The 21,270-nt window shown below is 31.5% G+C and overlaps 2 protein-coding genes across 2 annotated transcripts in view; one reads left to right on the top strand and one right to left on the bottom strand.

Annotated features, from left to right (window-relative positions):
* LOC136978578 (limulus clotting factor C-like) overlaps positions 1-21,270 on the bottom strand; it is a 225,199-nt gene that overhangs the window by 195,583 nt on the left and 8,346 nt on the right. The window lies entirely within an intron of this gene.
* The window catches only part of Ost48 (dolichyl-diphosphooligosaccharide--protein glycosyltransferase non-catalytic subunit Ost48), a 30,867-nt gene continuing 9,680 nt past the window's right edge, over positions 84-21,270 (top strand). Inside the window, exons 1-6 of the mRNA XM_067274302.1 lie at positions 84-304; positions 4,772-4,882; positions 15,415-15,501; positions 20,741-20,844; positions 20,946-21,040; positions 21,122-21,215. Coding sequence (XP_067130403.1) covers positions 166-304; positions 4,772-4,882; positions 15,415-15,501; positions 20,741-20,844; positions 20,946-21,040; positions 21,122-21,215 — 630 coding nt within the window. The 5' untranslated portion in view covers positions 84-165. The remainder of the gene's footprint in view (positions 305-4,771; positions 4,883-15,414; positions 15,502-20,740; positions 20,845-20,945; positions 21,041-21,121; positions 21,216-21,270) is intronic.

The following is a 21,270-nucleotide window of genomic DNA, read 5'->3' as shown; positions in this document are numbered from 1 at the left end:
AATATCATTAATAATATAAAATAATTTCCTTCATAAATTCTTTATATTATTTCACACGATGACGTTGCATGGCTAATGCCACGTGCGCGATCTACACCGGCCTGTGAAGCGTCGTGTGTGTACGTGTGTGCGAGGAAGGAAAAGGCGTTTAAATAAGGCATTATAATGATAACTTTAATAAAATTATTATTAGTTATTTTATCTTCGTACGTAACTTTAGCGTCGGCGGATAAAGAAACCCTCGTTTTATTGGACAATCTTGCAATTAGAGAAAGCCATTCCATTTTCTTCAAAACTTTGCAGGGTGAGATGGAATTTTAAATACAGTATAATTTAAGCAAATATTATTCTGTGAAATGAAAGTAATTGCAGTATTACTTATTGTGCATTTGTTCTGTCAATTTGAATTATGATTTCAGCAGAACTCGTATGTTTTTCTCATCTCAAATATACATATTTCAGATGAGAAAAACAATACATCATATACATAACAATACATAACATTACATGCGCGGCATTCATTACATTCATAATTTACATATACTGCACATAAATACACACACACACACAATTATACACGTGTGTGTGTGTGTTTAGTGTTTATGCACTGGCGGATTTAGCACTTGAGAGGCCCCAAGTGCAATTCAATTTTGAGGCCCTCTCTAAATATTTTCACTACCCCTACACCCTACAGTGTGCATTCTATGCGCACATTTTTTTACTCTGGTAGACAATAGCAGATTATGTTCCTTTGAGGCCCTATGTGCAGTTTTGTTAAAAAATAAAATTCTTAAATAATAACAAGTTTTTTGTTTTATAATATACATTTTAAACGTTTACTAAAGTGTTAGAGGTGTATTATCTTTCTGCGATGGGCACACGCGCCTATTGAGTAATCCACCACTGTGTGTGTGTTATTTATGTACTGTATATGTAAATTTTGAATGTAATGAATGCTGTGCATGTAAATAATGTATTAATATATACACATTATGTAAAATTCATGTAATGATAAATACGTGAATATATGCATATTTCGTTATAAATATGCATTTTGTTGAAGAATGTTTAAATTAAAAGGAGGAACTAAAAACTAATAAATTAAAGGATCAAATCCATCTTTATATTTGATATATTTTAATGTTAATAAGTGAATACTTTACATATAACTGAAAAAGTTCTTTTTGCCGATAATTATCGTCGTAGGTGAAAATAAAATAAATACATTGGGAGCAACATACAGCAAATCCACATTTAGCATTGTTTTGTTTAACTGTCACTTTGTTATAATGTCATTGAGAAAAGATACGAATACATTTGTAATCATTTTCATTTGTTTTTGTTGAATTGTCTTTGTAAACAGCAAAATTGGTTCTATGAGGTGGAAAATAAGTACTGGAAATTGGAAACATGATAATAATAATAATAACCAAATTATATCTTGTTTATGTCATCTAGCCTGTGGTAAAATTTGTTTTATGTTCTTTTGCTTAATGTCACAATTTCCAAAAATCTGTTGATAATGTTAAGTGAGGACTTGCTGTATAATGTATAATAGCTTTAGATAGGATGAATTGTCCATCATAAATGTATTGGAAAAATTTAATGATGCAAAGTAGATATATGTAATTAAGCACGACAAGAAAAACCAAAATCCAGCAGGAAATACAAAGGCAAATGTTTTCACCCATGTTAAACAGTCATCATCAGACTAAAATGCCTTAAAAGATCAAATGCAGCTGATAAAAATAAATTATTGGAACAAATCTACAGATTAATATAAACAGTTATGTCAAGATTTTCTCTATTTGGCATTACTGGTATCTGTCTAGAGTTATTCTTAAATGAATACAAATCTAAACAGGAACCATAAGTCCAGGAATGAGACTTCATATAAATTTTTCCTTATACACCTTAATTAAGATATGGCCACACATTAAAAACTGATGTTATATACTGTATATAATATGTAGGCACATGTGCAATACATTTGGTTCTTTACAAAACCCACAAGAAGTCCAATGGGTAAGAACTGGCAAATGTGGAGGTCAAGCAAATTGTTTTTCTTCTAGTGAACAATCTAGGAAACTCTATTCAGAAATTATAATATCTGAATAATAAAGGGGAAAGATCCCATCTTATTAAATGGTGATGCCAGGAGGAAGTTGTGGCTTAACATAAGTTGCTACATGTCCAAATAACTTATTCCAGTCACTGTGGCCTATCACCTAGACCTTCTTTAATGTATTGTATTTTACCATTCTGTGCTTGTTCTAGTGACTCTAGTACCACAATAAGGTATTTCTCACAAATGGCCACAGATGTCTACGTAAAATACACATTGACTTCCAATCTGATACAAATAAATTCAAGTTATAAATTTTTCTTTACTAAATCTGTAAGCTTGGACACCATGTATTTTGAACACTGCACCTAGCTAGCATAAATGTCTTTCTTGTAACTAAGTCGATAGTTACTGGAAAAATACTGTTATAATTTTCTGATTTTAAATTTTTATCAAGTTTTGCAAATCATTCAATACTACAAGAAGTAAGTTTCAAAGGACCATGTTTTATGAAAAAATTGCTTCTAGACCTGTTTTTCTTCTTGATTTTTTTCTCATACAGGAATGGCCTACAACTTTAGCAGGATGTCAATAGTACACAGCAATCTTGTCACAATTACTATAAATAAATCGATCACTAATTCTCAGACAATATATTCCAAAAACTGTGACAAAAGTAAAATGTCTAAAAGTCAAGCAATAGAGTTCTGTTCTCAGAAAGTTAAAGAAAACTTGTATAATCTATTATTAAAATAGGAAAATTTTACCTTTCTACATTGGCTTTCTTAGAAATCATAAAATATTATTTAAAATGTTTAGGTTGGTTGATTGATTATGTTATTGGTACAAAACCATACAGGTTATTCTGTGCCATGTCAAATGGTATAAGTTAATAAATAAATAAAATAAAAACAGACTAATAATCTATATAAACTACAACATTAATAAAATAACAACAAAACATGTACTGTATGTATGCTGTATAAATTATTAAACAATAACAAAGTATATAAAAATAAGATATATAACAAATAATCAAAGTAACTTAATCATATTAATTACTTTCAAAATACAGAAAGTCCAGTAGCATGTCAAGATTTGGCCTCTGGCCTAAAATGTTAAGGCTTAAGATTAAACACAAAACAGGCAATAAATGCATTATCATAATTTTTCTCTATTTACTACCTTATAAATAAAAGATGATGCTGAATAATAATTTAAAATTTAAAAGAAACTTTAAATAAGAGTAAAACTTCTCAAACTTGAAGCTCCAAGGGATAGGAAAAAACTTTTAGTTACAGATGATTCAAGTTAGAGAACAATAGAGTAAAAAATGCTGATTAGATTTGTATTTTTATCTCTCTTGCATTATATAGAGAATTTTTGATATTTTTGTTTTGTTTTAAACAGCCTGTTTAATGCCTTTTAGCAAAATGTTCAATGTAACTAAAGGAATCAAACAGTTTTGGAGGTACTGTACATTTTGTTGAGATAAAGTGAGAGGTCTTCTCTTTCTTTGGACTGGAACGGTATCTGAAAATTGGTGTTGGAGAGTAGATTCAATTGTCTAAAAATTTTGTGGAAATCAGTAATTAGGATCACTTTGGTTAGAATAAATATTAAAATTTGATTTTTTTCGTTGGACTTTTTTTTCTTCAGCATGATGAAGTGCATTAATTAGACACAAGGCAGTTTTTTTTTTTATTCTTTATTTATTCATTGGTCAACACACATTTCGAGTCTCTGGTACCGCTCTTCAGTCAACTGTTAAAAATGTATGTTCAATTACAACGTGGTATTAGTTTTACACAATTATCTATTTATCATGAGACAAATTTTTTTATTCTGTTGTTTATAATTTCAAATACATAAGTTAATTTGTATAATATTAAAACATATTAAATATCCTACAAATCAAAAAGGTGTATTTATTGAAAGGTAATCTTATAAATTTAATATCATGTTATAACTAAATATAGTTTGTAAACAGTCGAATGAAGAAAAGGAAAAAGCCAATAACCATACATGCACCCACTTTTTAAGAAAATATGTTTTAATATTATATAAATTAACTGATGTATTTGAAACTATACACAACAGAATAAAAAGGTATGTCTCTTGATAAATAGATAATTGTATAAAGCTAATACCATGTTGTAATTGAACATACATTTTGTAACGGTTGACTGAAGAGCAGTACCAGAAATCCAAAACACCATATTGACCAATGAATAACTAAAGAATGGAAAACACTGCCTTGTGTCTAATTAATGCACTTCATTGTGCTGAAGAAACAAAGAAAACAGGAGGACATGGTTTCAAATTTGTAAAGAAAATTAAAATTTGAGTGGGGGAAGTTGAAAGTAACATAAATCAATATCAGGAGACCATGAAAAGCTTTGACTTAGAAAAAATTTGATGTAAGAAATTCAAGTTGGAGACATTAAATCCCTATGCTATTCCATTGAGACCTACCAAATGCTTTGTTTTTTCGAGTTAAAGAAAAATTTTAATTACAGATGTTTGAGTTAGAGAAGTTTTATTGAATTTTATGTATATTTTATATGAAAGTCAAATTTGAAGAATATTGATTAAATTAATTATGATAGGAATTGACTAGAAAAGATGCATTTGATTTATACAATATAGCTAAACTTAGCAGAATATTACTTTGATTATTATAAATAGAACCAATTTTTTTTCTAGATCTTGGTTTCCAGTTGACGTACAAAACTGCAGATGATCCTGGCTTGACATTAATGAAATATGGTGAATATTTATATCAACATCTTATAATATTTTCACCATCAGTTGAAGGTATGTTTTTTTGTTGTTTCAAAATTTTATTTTTTGAATACATGTTAATATTTAAAGATATGTTTAATTACAAGCTCATGTTGCAAAATATGTGTCTATTATTAATCTTTTTTTTTTTAAATAATTTAGGAAAATCTCTCTAATTATAACTTATAAGAATTTCTTAAATTGATTATACATTTTAACTCTTAATGTTTTAAATTAATTTAATAATATACAAAATTATAATTCTTGAAGAATTAATAATTTTATATAATATATTAATCCATATTATCCACCATTCAACTACTAGCAACCTCCTGAAAATTCAAAGCACTATCTTATTTAAATTCCAATCTATGCTCCCTATGTATGTTGTTCACATAGACATAACAAAAGCATTTGACTCTGTAACACTCTATATCATTGAAAAGCTAACTAACTACTGAATTTGACATTGATGGCAAAATTGTGGGATGGCTCAACAATTATTTACTTTTGCATACATATACATTGAACATCTTCTGACTTTTCTTCTTTTCAATAGTTTTCTCCTCTTATAGGAATACTTCAAGATTCAGTTCTTAGTACTTTATTTTTTATTGCCTATATAAATAATTTACTTACCACAATTTCTTCCTCTTATTAATGCATATGCAGATGATGATAAAATTACAAATCATTGTCTGTATACTCTTTAATCTGACATTCTTAAATTAAAGGAATCTTTAAGATCTTTGAATTTACTAATTAAGTTTTTAATTAATTACTTTAGTTATAGCACATAAACTAAAGTAATGATTTATAATTTAGTGAAAATTGGTACTAATATGAATTTACATATAGAAAATCAGGTAGTCAATTCTGTCTTGGATCTCGGGATTACATTTCACTCTAAAGTTATGTTTAAAACACATATAGAAAATTTAATTAAAAAAATAGCCATATGTCAAGGCATGCTTTGGCATAATTTCAAGACTATCTCAAATAAGAATACATTATGTGTTGTCTATCTTTTTTACAACATCCAGTCTCTTATTGATCTTTACCTGTCTGGGCTTTAGCATCTCTCTATCTGATGAAGAAACTCAATTCTCAAATAGGTAAAATGTTTCTTTTATTCAACAAACTTGCTCACTTATCTTACACAGGTTTTCCTGACGTTGCATGATCTTGCTTAGGCTTACCAGATTTATCTAAACCAGTGATTCCCAATTGGGGTTATGCATACCTCTAGGGATAGGTGCTTAAAGGTTTAGGGGTACACAAAAAAAATTAATAATGGCAGATGTACTATAAGAATATTCGGATTATGTGTCAAGATCTTTGGTGATATCATTGCACTTGATGCTTAGTTTTAAATAAAAACAAGTAAAACAGCAAAGCCATATTTGGGACAAGACTATGTCTCTGAGACTCACTACTAGCGGAATCACTTTGTTGCTCAAGAAGGGTCTCGTTCTCATTCTCCAATCTTCTTTGGTATTGCTGGTTTTGAGCGTGATCATTCAAACTTCGCCGGCCATGTCCACAATGCATTTTCGGTGAAATTAACCTATTCATGTCAAAATTTCTTTCCGTTGTGTGTCGGCCCGGGTTGAATTTTTGTCAATGCCTAATGAAAATTTCCCGTGTTTGAAAAAAATAATCATGGCTATTGTATCATCCAAAATTATTTTCTTATTTTTCACAAACAATATACAGTTTAACCTGATTATAACATCATCGGATATAACGACAACCCTAATGTAACGTCTTTAGCGGCATGGCTAAAATCTGTACATGGCACGTCCTACCTTTTCTGTGACGTCCACGTCTTTCGTTCTGCCGGTAAAAATTAACTGAGAAATGACCCAGGCAAATAATTTACTTTATTTGAATCAATTACGCAATATTTACAATAGTGTCGAGATATAATACAAATCCAAGATCGGCACGGCTGTCGACTCGAAAGGTTAACTAACGTGAAGTGAAAAGCTGTCTCTCCTCATTGAAGTTTGGGAGCAAAGTGAGGTCAGAGGGCAAAGGTCACGCAGTGGCGCCCTCTGCCCTACACGTCAAATTTTTATTGGTCCCACGATTTTACTATACTAATGTTAAAAAACCCACTTGTAACGACATAAAACCCTGTTTTAACGTCATATTTGAAGCACTTCCAAACTTTATTTAACAAAGTAAATACTGTGTTCAGTCCTAAGGTCAGAGTTCACTTCCTAGAATGATTGTGGGTGGTACTCTCCCCACCTGACTTTGGTGGGGCGAGGTGCCTGTTTGTAGAAGAGGGTCGCCATTTTGTATTTTATTTTGACTTGGTTCTTGATCTTCTGACTTCCTACAAGTCTGGATTTTTTTATGCACAAATGATTTGGGCACCTAATACTCTGTGCCAAATATCAACTCTTGACATGTACTCCTTCATACCTCTAAGCTGGTAATAAAAACGGCAGTACAGTTTTATAAACAAGACCATAGTCTTGTCAATACAATTATATTTCTGTTGTGTCCTTCCTCTAATGCTTTTCAATTTAAAAAAAAACTTTTTTACATGTAATTTATACAGCACTGTGTAATTATTTGGCCAAGGCACCACTGTTTGACTAACTTGTGAAACTAAACCTGGGAAAATGGGCTACCAAGGGTACGCAAGTCAAAGAAGGTTGGGAACCACTGATCTAAATATATCAATTGCTTTGATCAATTCTACACACAAATTTTTCAATGAGTTTCTCCCATCTCATTACATCAATCTACATACTACTTCAGTCAATACAAGATAGTTTACCTTCATTTCTGTACCCTTTTCCATCTTGCTGTTTCCACCAAATTATTTTTTGTCATTACCATAAAGTTACTAATATAATCAAACATAAACTTTACTTTGATTTCCATAGATTTGAACTGTTTTGTAAAATAATTCTATATTTCTCCTGATTATTGTGGCAAAATTCTTTAATTTTATCTGTTGTTTTTAGTGGGTTTTGTTATTTTATGTTATTTTGGAAAATTTTGCCTATAAGGACATTGCCTGTAGTATTTGTAAATAAATAAATAATAAATTAATTAATGCATCTTACAACATCAGCTAAAAATGTTAAAGTTATGCAAACCAATAAATGTATATTAAGAGATCAACTAGTAGTTCCATGCTGAATAATAATGACACACCAAAGATTTAGTACTGTTTAGCAAAAAATTGTTTTATCATGTTATATAAATGTGGTGTCTGTGGATGGCTGAGCTGAGCATTAAGAAGCATATGTAGAACTCAGTTTAAGAAAACATGAAGAACTTCTTATAACACATAAGAACGTACACTTTAATATAATACAGAGGACGTTACAACACAAAAACACTAACAAATCGTCTTGAGGCGTACATGTCGTAGCTTCTTCCTTTCCTGCTCTTACCGTCGTCGTCTTTTTGCCTCGGGGGAGAAGAATGCGCTTAAGCTTCGTCTTGTCTTTGTCTTTTCCCGCGTGCGCCAGAATGGGTGCACACGACATTCGGCTTGACCATGTCGCTAGCGCGGGTAACGAGCACCACATTCGGTCCTGGATTCTCTGGACCTCCAGCGACACTAAAATACAAACGAAAAACGAAGAAAACAGAACTACAAAAATATAAGTCTTTGAAAAGTAAAAGTTCTAAGGTTGATCGTCTTTTAAGTCCGTCAAACGTCCGTCTTCTTGGAAAATGGATAAGAAGCAGCTTTCGTCTTAAGGCTCATTAAGTCTTCTTCAAGCAGCCCTTTCGTCTTTAAACGTCGTTTGTCGTCTTCTCATTAGCATTCTGGAATAGCATTCCACGGTTTCAAAAATTCGGAACACGTTGTCGTGCCATTTGGTCCTTCGTGACATCCTTCCTTCATTACGTCATAGGTGTTTCCTTCTTTAACTTTCACGATCCTGTAGGGTCCAAGATACTTTGGTTTTAGTTTCAATTGCGGTCCAAATTGAGTTCTTTTGATGGCAACCAAGTCATTAACTCGATAAGGTCTAGATTCTTTTCTTCTTAAATTGTACGTCTTCCTATTTTCCTCTTGTATTTTAAAAATCTGTTGCTTAGCGTGCTTTCTAAGTTCTTCTCTCTGAGCTTCAAAATTTGCTTGAAATTCAACTTCGATCATTTCCCTGAGCTTTTCCAGTCCATTCACATTCATCCTCGTTCCAAAAAGTAGTTCAAAAGGTGTAGTGTCTATGCTACGCTGATAAGTGGAATTAATCGCTCGCTGCAGTTCATTTGTATACTTGTACCACTGAGCTGGATTATTTATTGATAACTTCGAAAGAATTGATATAATAGTCTGATTTATACGTTCTACTTGCCCGTTTGCTCTAGGCAGGCCAGTAGTTATTAAATGATGCTTAATGTTCTCTTTAGAACAATAGTCAGCGAACTCACTAGAGGTAAATGCTGTACCTCTATCGGATATAATTTGAGAAGGGTTCCCAAATGCAGCCTTTTGTATCTCTAATTTCGCAATAGTTTCAGCGGATGTAGTGGTTTTCGTAGGATAAATCCACACAAATTTGGTAAATGAGTCGATGACTGCTAGAATGTACTTATAATTCTTATGTGTACTTTCCAATGGTCCGAGGTGATCAATATGATAAGTTTTTAATGGAATATCTTCTTTATGAAGTGGGTGTAAAAGTCCTTCCTTCTTTCCCTTCTTACGATTCACTAGTAGACAATGAACACAATTGGCTACAATTTTCTCTACTTTCTGTCTAAGCTTGGGGATAAAATAATATTCTTCGATGTTTTTCTCAGTATATTTAATTCCTGTATGTCCCTTTTCATGAGCGTCTCTTATAATCTCTGTTTGCATACTTTCAGGTACAACGACTAATTCTTTACCGTCCACAAATTTATATAAGATTCCTTGTCTCTCACAATAATCTTCATACTTAGAAATTTTTAACAGTTCTTTAATTGCTTTTATTTCGCTATCATTATCCTGGGCTGATTTTAACTTTGGTATAATATTGTTGACAGAAATACAAAGTACATTTACGGGAGATCTACTAAGGGCGTCGACGTGAGCCATCTTAGTACCGGAACGATGCTCAACAACATAATTGAATTCTTGTAGGATCAAAACCCAACGAGCTATGCGAGTGGATAAATCTCTCTTCGCCAGAGTCTTCTCAAATGCAGAACAATCGGTGACTATTTTAAATGGAATTCCCAATAGATATACACGAAATTTCTTTAAAGCCTCTATTATAGCAAGAGCTTCGAGTTCATAGCTCGAATATTTCTTTTCGGCGTCTGTTGTCTTTCTACTCATGAAATAGGTAGGATGAAATTTATTATCATTTGGAGATTTTTGCATTAAAATTGCTCCATACCCCTCTAAGCTTGCGTCGGTGTGTAGCTCGGTTTCATAATTAGGATTATATATTCCCAAGACTGGCTTCTCAGCTAACAGTGTTTTAAGTCGATCAAAGGAATTTCTCTCCTCTTCACCGAATTTAAACTGACGGTCTTTCTTCAAAAGGTCACTCAACGGCTTAGCAATAACGGAATAGTTCGGAATGAACTTCCTGAAGTATCCACTAAGTCCTAAAAAGCTTTGAATTTTTTTCAAGTTGGTTGGTTCCGGAAAATTGAGAACAGCCCTAGTTTTTAAAGTAGATGGGAAAATTTTACCTTCTTCTACTACGTGACCCAAAAATTCAATTCTCTTTTTTAAAAAATGAGATTTCTTAAAGTTTATCTCTAGTCCATAATCACTGGCAAGTTCTAAGACTCTTTCGAGTCGCTTGATTCCTTCTTCAAGCGAGGAAGACAAAATGATGATGTCGTCCATATAAGGTAATACAATGCCATCATTAATCAAAGGTCGAAAAATGGTGTTGATATACCTTTGAAACACAGCGGGAGAGTTGCAAAGTCCAAAGGGAACCTTAAGGAATTGATATTGTCCTTCATGTGTCATGAATGCAGTATACTTCCTGCTATCTTTATTTACATCGACATGGAAAAATCCATTTTTGAGATCGATTGTACTAAAAATTTGTGATCCCTGTAGCCTGTCTAAGATATCTTCAATTAGTGGGAGGGGAAACCTGTCCTTTACAATTATTTTGTTCAATTTTCTGTAATCTATGCATACACGGGGGTTCCATCCTTTTTCTTTATGACCACCACTGGACTACAATATTCTGAAGAACTTGACTCTATTATTCCTTGCTTTAACCATTCGGCGACTTGAGTTTCAACAATCCTTTTCTCGGAAAATGGCAATCTACGCGGCTGATGAAATATCGGTTCTTGATTTTTGACCAAAATATTTAGTTCTACATTTGTTCTCTCAACTTTATGTGGAACATAATCCAAAACCAATTGTTGCACCTTACTTTTAAAAATATTAGGAACGTCTGGTTCAATGTTTACGTCGATTTTACCCGTTGTAGTTCAATCAATTGGCAAAATAGACAAACAGCTTATTTCCTTAACACATTGAGTCTTATTTTTTATTATGATACCACTTTCATTAATAGTTGTCTCGCCCTGCATTAAAACATTAAGGACTACGATGGCGTCACAAGTCATTACATTGTTTGCTACTATGCACACATCAGCACAACACTCAAAATCATCAATTTGAATATTTTCTGTAAAACAGCCTAATGGGTCAACTACTGACTTTCCAAATCCATTTAAAGTGGAATTTGTTGGGAATAACCTCCTAAATCCTAGTTTATCGAAAACAGATTTTCTAAGTAATGTTGCTTGACTCCCAGTGTCCATCACCGCCTTTATACTCATGTTACCAATTACTGTCGTTTTAAACAATTTCGGTTCTATAGCAATACCTAAAGTGGCAAGTTCTGGTTTTGAATTTGATTTTGGGCATTCAGAAGCCTTGTGACCAAACGCTTCACACTGAAAACACTTTAAACCTTTATCTTTATGAATACAATACTTGGAGATGTGATTTCTCGAACCACAATTATAACAAATTCTGTTGCTACGATTATCAACATAACCATTCTGCTTTACATTATTTTTATTCGCATTTTCGTATTTTGCATTAGATCTATAATTTTCATACCTTGGTTTATTTCTATCGAAAGTATTATTATTTCTGTTATAAGAATCATGTCTAGGCTTCACTCTGTCGAAAACACCCTTGCCCTTAACAGAATCACCTTTTATTACTTCATAAACTTTAAGTTTTTCTTTAAATTCTGACAAGTCTTTACATCCATATAAAATAATTTTATTTTCGTGTTTATCGTTAATCCCTTTAATCACATAATGCATTAAAGCACCATCATCTATTTTTCTGAAATTACACAACTCTTTCATCTTTAAATAATATTCCTGAACGGACTCAGAGTCTTGCATTGTGCGTTTACTTAAAATCTCATGCAACTTAGCCAAATTAATTTCAAAAGAGAATTCATCTATCAAGGCTTGTTTTAGTCTTTGCCACGAATTAATCTCAGGAACTGTTCTTACGAATAAAGAGGCGTTACCATCAAGGGATCTTTTTGCAAAAATGAATTTTTGTAATTCAGACAAACTAAATAATTTAGAGATATTTTCAAAATGTTTGATCCAACGAATAACATTCTCGTGTGATTCTGCATTAAACTTAGAAATGGTACTTTCGATATCGAAATAATTAATGGTAACACCATTGGGAATGGAACTAGCGGCAGCTTTACGTTGTTCAGATTGGATAAAGGAATCGAGACTGTTTTTATTTTTATCCATATCGCACTGCATTGAAAGTTCACCTCCACTTTCATTTTTTTCATTTGGTTCATCGGCTTCAGACTCAGAGCCGGACAAAACGTCGAGTCGGACATGCTGGGCTAAGGACTCCAAAACACACAAATCGGCTAGAATTCTCTTCGCCACTTCCGACTTATTACCCTCGAAAGATATGTTTAGAATGTTGGAAATCGTGATCAGCTCATTCAGGGAAAAGTCACTTTCTATACTTTTCAGTTTCTTATTAAAATCGTCACTGTCTAAAGCAAACGTGAATCCACTAAAATTTCTTATTCTCTTTCGATTTGAGCGATCACCGTCGGTATTAAAAATAAATTTATGGAGAATTTTAATTTTATCAAATTTGCAATTTTTCAATGCAACGCTTATTTCTTTTATGTCATTTAGGATCATTTTGAAAAATAAAAGTCTACGTACCCCTTACTCTGCTTCCAAGATGAGTGTTTTTGTATCTAAAAGTGCAGCAACTATTTGTAGCAAGTTTCGTGGAATTTCCTGTCACCCTGCACTTCCTCTCTAAAAGTATGTGAACCTCGGCCAGGTGTCAGACGGGTGACATAACTTACGACCCTTATGTAAACTCTTGTCCACTTCCCTACTCGCCTTCTCTGCTGCTCTCAAATAGCTTAGACATTGAAATAAAACCTTCCTTTTTGCCAACGTCAACCTTGGACTATCTGAATCATTTTATAATCTTCAAACACTATGATTTCGATAATCCACAATCACTTAGATCACTTTCAGTCACTTGCATCCCACTCCTGAGAAAATGTGGTGTCTGTGGATGGCTGAGCTGAGCGTTAAGAAGCATATGTAGAACTCAGTTTAAGAAAACACGAAGAACTTCTTATAACACATAAGGATGTACACTTTAATATAATACAGAGGACGTTACAAAACAAAAACACTAACAAATCGTCTTGAGGCGTACACGTCGTAGCTTCTTCCTTTCCTGCTCTTACCGTCGTCGTCTTTTTGCCTCGGGGAGAAGAATGCGCTTAAGCTTCGTCTTCGTCTTTGTCTTTTCCCGCGTGCGCCAGAATGGGTGCACACGACATTCGGCTTGACCATGTCGCTAGCGCGGGGGACGGGCACCACATAAATATCAATTTAAATACAGTTTAATTGTAAACTTTATATGCTAGTACTTTTGAGGATACAATATCATTATCACTGTATATGGAACACAATATGAATGTGATGTTTAACAGTCCTGTAACTAGGTAGGTGCAATGGGTGCACAGGCACAGGGCTCAGGACAAAATGGGGTATCAAAAAATGATTCAGCTTCAATTTGAAAAAATTGTAGATCTATAAATTGCCACTTTTTATGTCTGGTTTTTTTTTTAATCTTGAGAATGGTGTTGGATAAGTGAAATTCAAGAACAGATATGGAAAGCTTAGGGGCAGGAGGCACCAATTAACTACATAGGAGTGTCCAATGAAAATTGGAAGTCATGTTATTTCAATTCAAAAATTTCCCCTGAAAGGAGCTAGATAGATGACTGGCATGATTGCATTGCTAATGGAAAAGTATGATGTATAGGGGCAAGGCACAACAGTACTAATTTGAGGTGGAGAGCATATATTTTAAATTAAATAAATTGTGATGATTGTGATGACGTCACAATAAATAATTGCGTGTCAGTTTATTATTTTCATTTTCAAATTTAAACTTGGCCTCCACTGCTGTTGAGGCTGATTCTGCAACATTTTTGGTTAAAATTGAAAATTAACCTACCGTTTCTGTCTTATTTGTTTTTAATTTTATTTTTTCCAAAAAAAACAGGAGCCAGAAATATAATCTTTCACAAGGTGCACAAAAAACTAGTTACAACATTGTTCTTTAATGTGGTTTAAGCATCCAATGAAGATGATATTGGAGATAAATAAAACAACTTAATCGAAAATTAAGTTGTTTTATAGTGTTATAAACTTCAAATAAACACAAAAATGATTTTTGTATATAATGTTTTCCTAGTTTTCCTATTATATTGAAATATTAAGAATTATACATAAAAATTTGAGATGAGATAGTTGCCTATTCTTTCTTTCAAATGACTTTAAAAATATGTAAATGTATAACAAATGAAAAGTCACCAAAACATTATTTCTTAAGAATCAGTAGTCTGAAAAATTATATCCCAACCAAATGGTTTGGTGAATTCATAAAAAGCATTGATGTAAATAGATTTTTTTAAAAATGATAAACATATATTTTTATTTTTTACTCTTTAAATTTTATTGTAATGTTAGAAATGAGAATCAAAAAGTTAGTTGATAAGAAGCAGCAAACATACTGATTATTCTTTATTGTAATTATTGTTTTGTATTAAATTTTGTTTTTGTTTTGGTTATTAACTAATTTATTTATTTTGATGACTGAAGAATTTATTGTATCCAAAAAAAATATTATTTTATCAGTCTTGGGTAGACAATTTGAAAAAAAAAATCAGTAGTCTGAAATATGGGTTTAATGTTACCTTAGGTGCCAAGATGGCAGTCGTCTCTGATTTCAGCAAGGAAACAGTAGGACGCACGTTCTAACCTAACTTATTCTAATAATTATGGTAATTTATTAGAATAGGTTAGGTTAGGTTAGAACGTGCGTCCCACTGTTTCCTTGCTGGAATCAGAGACGAGCCGCCATCTTGGCACCTAGGGTAACATTAACCACAATATGTTTTAGGTTGAGATCTTCTATAAATACATAAAACATGGAATAAGATTAATTTATATATATATAAAATTTACAAACAACAGGCTTTAAAAAATTATATGTAATCTACGTTTAATTTCAGAATTTGGAGGATCATTAAATGTCCAAGCCATAACAGACTTTATAGATAATGGTGGAAATGTACTTGTGGGAGCAAGTTCTTCAGTAGGTAGGTAATCAAAACATTTTTGATCAAATATTGGATTTTAACAAAAATCAACTTTTTTTTTTTAATTCAAAATTTATTGATTTAAATATTTTTTTGGTATTTTTTTTAAAAAATAAATTTTGTGTTTCTTGTAATCATTCTATTTCTTTAATGAAATGAAATGAAATTTAATTTATCAATTGATTTAAAAACTTAATGTTAAGAAATTATAGAATAACTATCTATATTAATAATTATGATTACTTATATTTACCGTATTTTACGGACTATAAGACGCCATGGACTATAAGACGCACCTTAATTTTTAAGCAATTTTTTTAAAAAAATACCTATAAGATGATACGGACTATAAGACACACCTGGATTTTGGAGGCAATTTTTCGAAGAAAAAAGTGCATCTTATAGTCTGTAAAATACGGTATATAAAATATTTCATTATGTGAATATTTTTAAACTTTTTCAATGAGCTTTTCCTTTTATGCTTTATAGGTTATTTTCCCTTATGATTTTTAACTGTCTTCATTTATCTATATTTATAACAAATAGTATGATAAACTATTGTATAATGAGAAACTTTTTGAGGATCTATACAAAGTTCATTTATAGTCATTTAGATAGCGAAACAATGTAGAGATACAACAGGATTCAGATCATCTATATTATGATAAGCTTTGAAATGTTTCATTATAGTATTAATAGAAGTTTATTAATCTGGAATCTAATAATCTGGTACCTTCTGTAAAGTAGCTGATAATCTGAAGTTGTACAATAGTAATCTGGCATGCTAGTATTTTGTGAAGTGGAATTTGTTTGTACACTTGGTACACCAAACACCCCAGGAAATACAGTGTTCTCCTATCACAAACAGATTAGGTTTCTGAGGTTTTCTCATAAGTTGAAAACTAATGTAAAAAGTACATTTTACTCAGAATAACCACATACTGTTAGTGTTTGCTCCTTCAATGTGTTTAATAGAATACATTATACTCATTTACTTGCTTGCTATTGCTTAATAGCAGGCGTTTCAAACATGATTTTTTTTTCATCTAACGCATTTAGATTTATAATTTTAAGTTTTGTTTTCACAGTAACAGAGCTACACTTCTTGCATTTATCTCCATTGTTGGATTTACTATTACATTTTGGATGCATTTTTGAACCACTAATCATAAAAGTTTACACCAGCAAAATTGCAAACAATAACAAAAAACACTGTTACCAACTTCAACACTACCTCACTAGTGGAGATGGACTGTCAGAATTTGTGTGAAAATGAAAAATAACAATATGCAATAGAAATAAATCCAAATAGAAATTTTTAATACATAAATAAATTATGTATTAAAAGTTTAATATTTATGACTGGCCAAAGACTGATTTTGATACCACTCCACAACTAACAAGAGAACTTCAGAATTGTCATGAAATTTAAATTTTATACATATAGTCAGGTTGTTTGTAAGTCTGAATGTTTCAGTTGAATGTTTGTAAGTAGGGGAGTTCCTGTAATATGTTCATTAACTTTTTTACATGAATTTTTTAATCAATCTTAATGTCATGCACTGTATCATCATCAGGCTTTAAGAGCATGTGTAGATGACTGAATAGCTGACCAAATGGCTTAGGCAGGTGAGACATTAACCTATTGTTCTGGAAACTTGGTTAAGCAACTCCAGGAATTTTCATGAGAAACTTGTCCCAAATATTTGACTGCTGTCTCTTACCATCTATTGTGGGCCTGCCTGGATGAACTTACAATGAGCTTGTGACCAGTGGGTCGGCACCTCTTTGGTGCCTCGTAAGGACTGACACCACTGTGTCCCATGTGACATGGAAGCCGTAGTGGCGAAATTGTTTTGATTACAAAGTAGGTCATGTGAGCAGCTGCATGTGGCATGATTGGATTCAGATGGAGATGAGTGAGACAGCATTGGAAGCAAAACACTCAGATACTAGGTTAACAAAACAAATACCCATTTATTTTTCATTACTAGATCTTCAGGCTAACAGTAGCGAGACAATTAGACCTTGGATATGAAAGTGACATGGATGCGTTTCGTGAGAGAGAGAGTTTACATGAAATCGCATGTTGTTATAAACACCTGGAATCGGGAGAGAGCTGCTGGTATATGAGATGATCATTAGATCATCTTTAGTGCATTCAATACTTGAAAGTTCAGAGCACACTGTGAACAATTTGAAGAAAGGTGTGGAAGGTTCTATCCGGGACAGTATAGGAAATTTCCTTGGGCGGAGGACATGATGGAGACTCTGGAGACGGAGGCGAACTGGAGGAGACGATAATCCTTTATCGGCAGGAGATAATATTTCATTATTGGCAGGAGATGATATTCCATTAAGGGACTGGTGACAGCTGCCTTCTTCGGCCATTAATTACAGTATTAAAATTGGTAATGTACAGCCAGGCGGTCAAGGGATCGTGGGAAAGCGTCACTTTTGCTAATTTTGGTCAACCAACTGATATGACGCTCTTGAAAACAAAACTGGAAATTCTTGAGTTTCGCTTTTGGTTTCGCCAGAGACTGGAGTCTATTCGAGTCTTCACTGTAAGGCTGCATTTATGCAAATACGAGAAGAGGAAAAAAACACACAAAAAAGAACTTTTTGGACCAGAATTCACAATCGACACCGTTTTTATGCAGAAGCGAGAAATGCACACAAATGTCTAGATGCTGTGTGAGCATTAGTTCTAAATTATGCCACTAATAGCCAGAAGCTCAACTTGTGGTAGTTTCTGGTCATAATTACAAATTATAATTGCTTTATTCATAATTACTATTAGTTGATAATGAAAATAAGTTATTGTCCTTTAAGGGGACACACTACTGAAATTAGTCACTGTTTAGTCACTTCTTTCTTGCTGGGAATTACTATTCTTGCTTATTTTGAAGTAATTTTCTCTTGAGGCCCGAGATTGCATAAACCTCAATTTTCTGAAAATAAATAACTGTCTGGTAATTTGACATTTTTAATAATATCAAATTACCAGTTACATAGGTGCCAGATTAATGAACTTCTACTGTATTTTAAGTATATAATTACTGTATAAATTTATTATTATATCTTAGAAAATAAATACAATAGAACTCTGTTAAGAAAGTTTTTGAGAGACTAATTTAAAAAAACTTAAGCAGAAATGAAAATAATTTAGCTTTTCTTTCAATAATCTACATTTATTTAATAGTGTTCTGCTATTAGTGAATTTAACTTATATAGTATCTGCTTATTTAGATTTTTGTTTAATGCTTCATTAGTTTTGTAAGGTAGAAAGAATGTTTTATGATTTCCATGAACATAATCATAGATCTACAAATATCATTCTAAAATTTGTCAGAAGTTGTCTTATAGTATCACCCATGATCACCCAAGTAGGATAGTATGACCCATGTATTGATTAAGCTTGTCAGAACTTGCTATTTGTGGCAAGTATTTTTTGCCAGATTATCAAATAAAAAAATTGTAAACTCCATGTTTAAAGTAGCTCAAAATTTTGATAGAATGCACCTGAAAGACTTCTTAAGCAAATCCATTTTCCAATCATGAACAAGAATTTCTGTTTGTTTATGCAGAAAATTTCTTAAACAAGAACATTTTATCCAGTAAAAATTTACACATCTTATGGAAAGAAATTGAATTTCTTGATCAAGTTTTGTGTGTGTGTGTGTATCATGTTATAAAGATGAAATTTAGATATTTTGAAAAGAACTTTATTAACACTTAACTCAACAATGATTATAGTTCAGCCTGGTAGGTAATTGCTATCAATATCAATCACATCTCACTACCTTTGCTGCCAATTTTCAAGCCCATGAGCATAGAATGACAGATTTTTCTTTAAAGCAATATATGCATAGTGTCACCAATAAATGGATTTCACTTGAAATCTCCTTGTAAGTAACGTGCAATTATTTATTGTGACATCACAATGCCAGGCTGCAATTTTTAATCATATTTTTAATTTATTTAGTTTAAAATATATTCTCTCCATCTCAAATTAGTAGCATCTTGCCCCTGTACATCATACTTTTCCTTTAACAATAGTCATGCAAGTCATCTAACATCTTTCAGATGAAAATTTTTTAATTGAAATAACATGACTTCTGGTTTGTATCAGAAGTTCATATATAGTTAATTGGGCCTCCTGCCCCCAAGGTTTCCATATCTGATCTCAAATTTTATCTAACTCTGTTCTTGAGATTAAGGAAAAACAGATGGATGGACAATAGTGGGAATTTATAGATCTACAATTTTTACAAATTGCAGTCTAATAATTTTTTAACTATTGATTAGAGCTAATAGATTAGTATTGAATGTTAATAGGATGCAAATGAATAGTTTTGTGATGAATGTAAACTTTACAATATTATACAGTTTGTCATGTGAGTATATGTATTTTTTGTTAACTGTTATATGGATGAGTTCAAAATACTCTATAATTCTTGCAAGTTTTAGGATACATTAGTATTTGCAAATCAGAATGCTGTGTTCCAGATGAGGATAGAACTTAAAATTAATAAATAATTACACTAATTATATTTATATTAGTATATACAATGGCACAAAGTGTGCAATTGTATGTATTTAAACTAATACAAGTAGCATAATGTTATACTATTTGTATTAGTACACATCTGATTTGGATTTTTAGGTTTGAATTTTTTCATGCTGATGTTTTCCAGATCTCTCTAAAATTATTTATTTAGTTTAAATTTGTTTTATTATTAAAATGTATGACAGATAATTCCCCATACTTCAATAACATTATTATCCATTTCAATGTTAGTCTAAATATAACTCTTTTTAAAATTTTATTTATTTTTCTGTTTAATTGTTTTTGACTTAATCAAATTTTTTTGTTGTCTAGAGGGTTTTTTACATTAATAATTATAAATACTATTTAAAGTAACTTAATCATTATTAAATGACTAGAATACTATATATATATAATACTAGAATACTAATATTGACAACTTAAATGATCAAAGCTAACTGAATGTTTTTACTTTTTATTATGAAAATATGTTTTGTTATTCATTTGTATATTTGATGTTCAAAGTTTAATTAGTTATAAAAATTTAAATATATTATTAACTATAATTTGTAATGATTGTGAAATGGGCATTGTAGTCATAAATATATGAAGTAGTATCAAAACTTTTTATATTCTAGTTTGTGATGAAAATTGATATTTATTGTAATTTTTATGTTATCATTTTAGGTGATATCATGAGAGAAGTAGCAAATGAATGTGGCTTTGAGATAGACGAAGAAGGTTCTGCTGTCATTGATCACCTTAACTATGATGCTTCAGATGATGGAAAGGTGCATTTCATTTATATTAAATTAAAAAGGAAAATTTTAATTAGTTTAAATCAATAAAATTTAGATATTGCAGTTGACATTTAATATTTAATTTATTCCAGCACACATTAATTGTTGCTTCACCAAATGATCTGTTAGATGCTCCAACCATTGTAGGAAAAAAAGATATTCCTCCTATTCTGTATAGAGGTGTAGGGTAAGTATTGTGTAAATTTATCAATATCTAATATTACACTTATTTAATGTTTAAATATGTAATTAATTTCAAAAATTACAGATTAATTGCTGATAATGATAACCCATTAATATTAGAAGTTTTAACAGCATCGTCAACAGCATATTGCTACAATCCAGATAATAAAATTACTGAGGTAAACTGTAATTTATTTATTAAATTCATTTTTTAAAATATGATTAGCAACATTA

The sequence above is a fragment of the Centruroides vittatus genome, unplaced genomic scaffold (genome assembly GCF_030686945.1).
Source record: "Centruroides vittatus isolate TY-2023 unplaced genomic scaffold, ASM3068694v2 contig_546, whole genome shotgun sequence".
Taxonomy (NCBI): domain Eukaryota; kingdom Metazoa; phylum Arthropoda; class Arachnida; order Scorpiones; family Buthidae; genus Centruroides; species Centruroides vittatus.
This window is presented reverse-complemented; position numbering and strand designations above follow the sequence as displayed.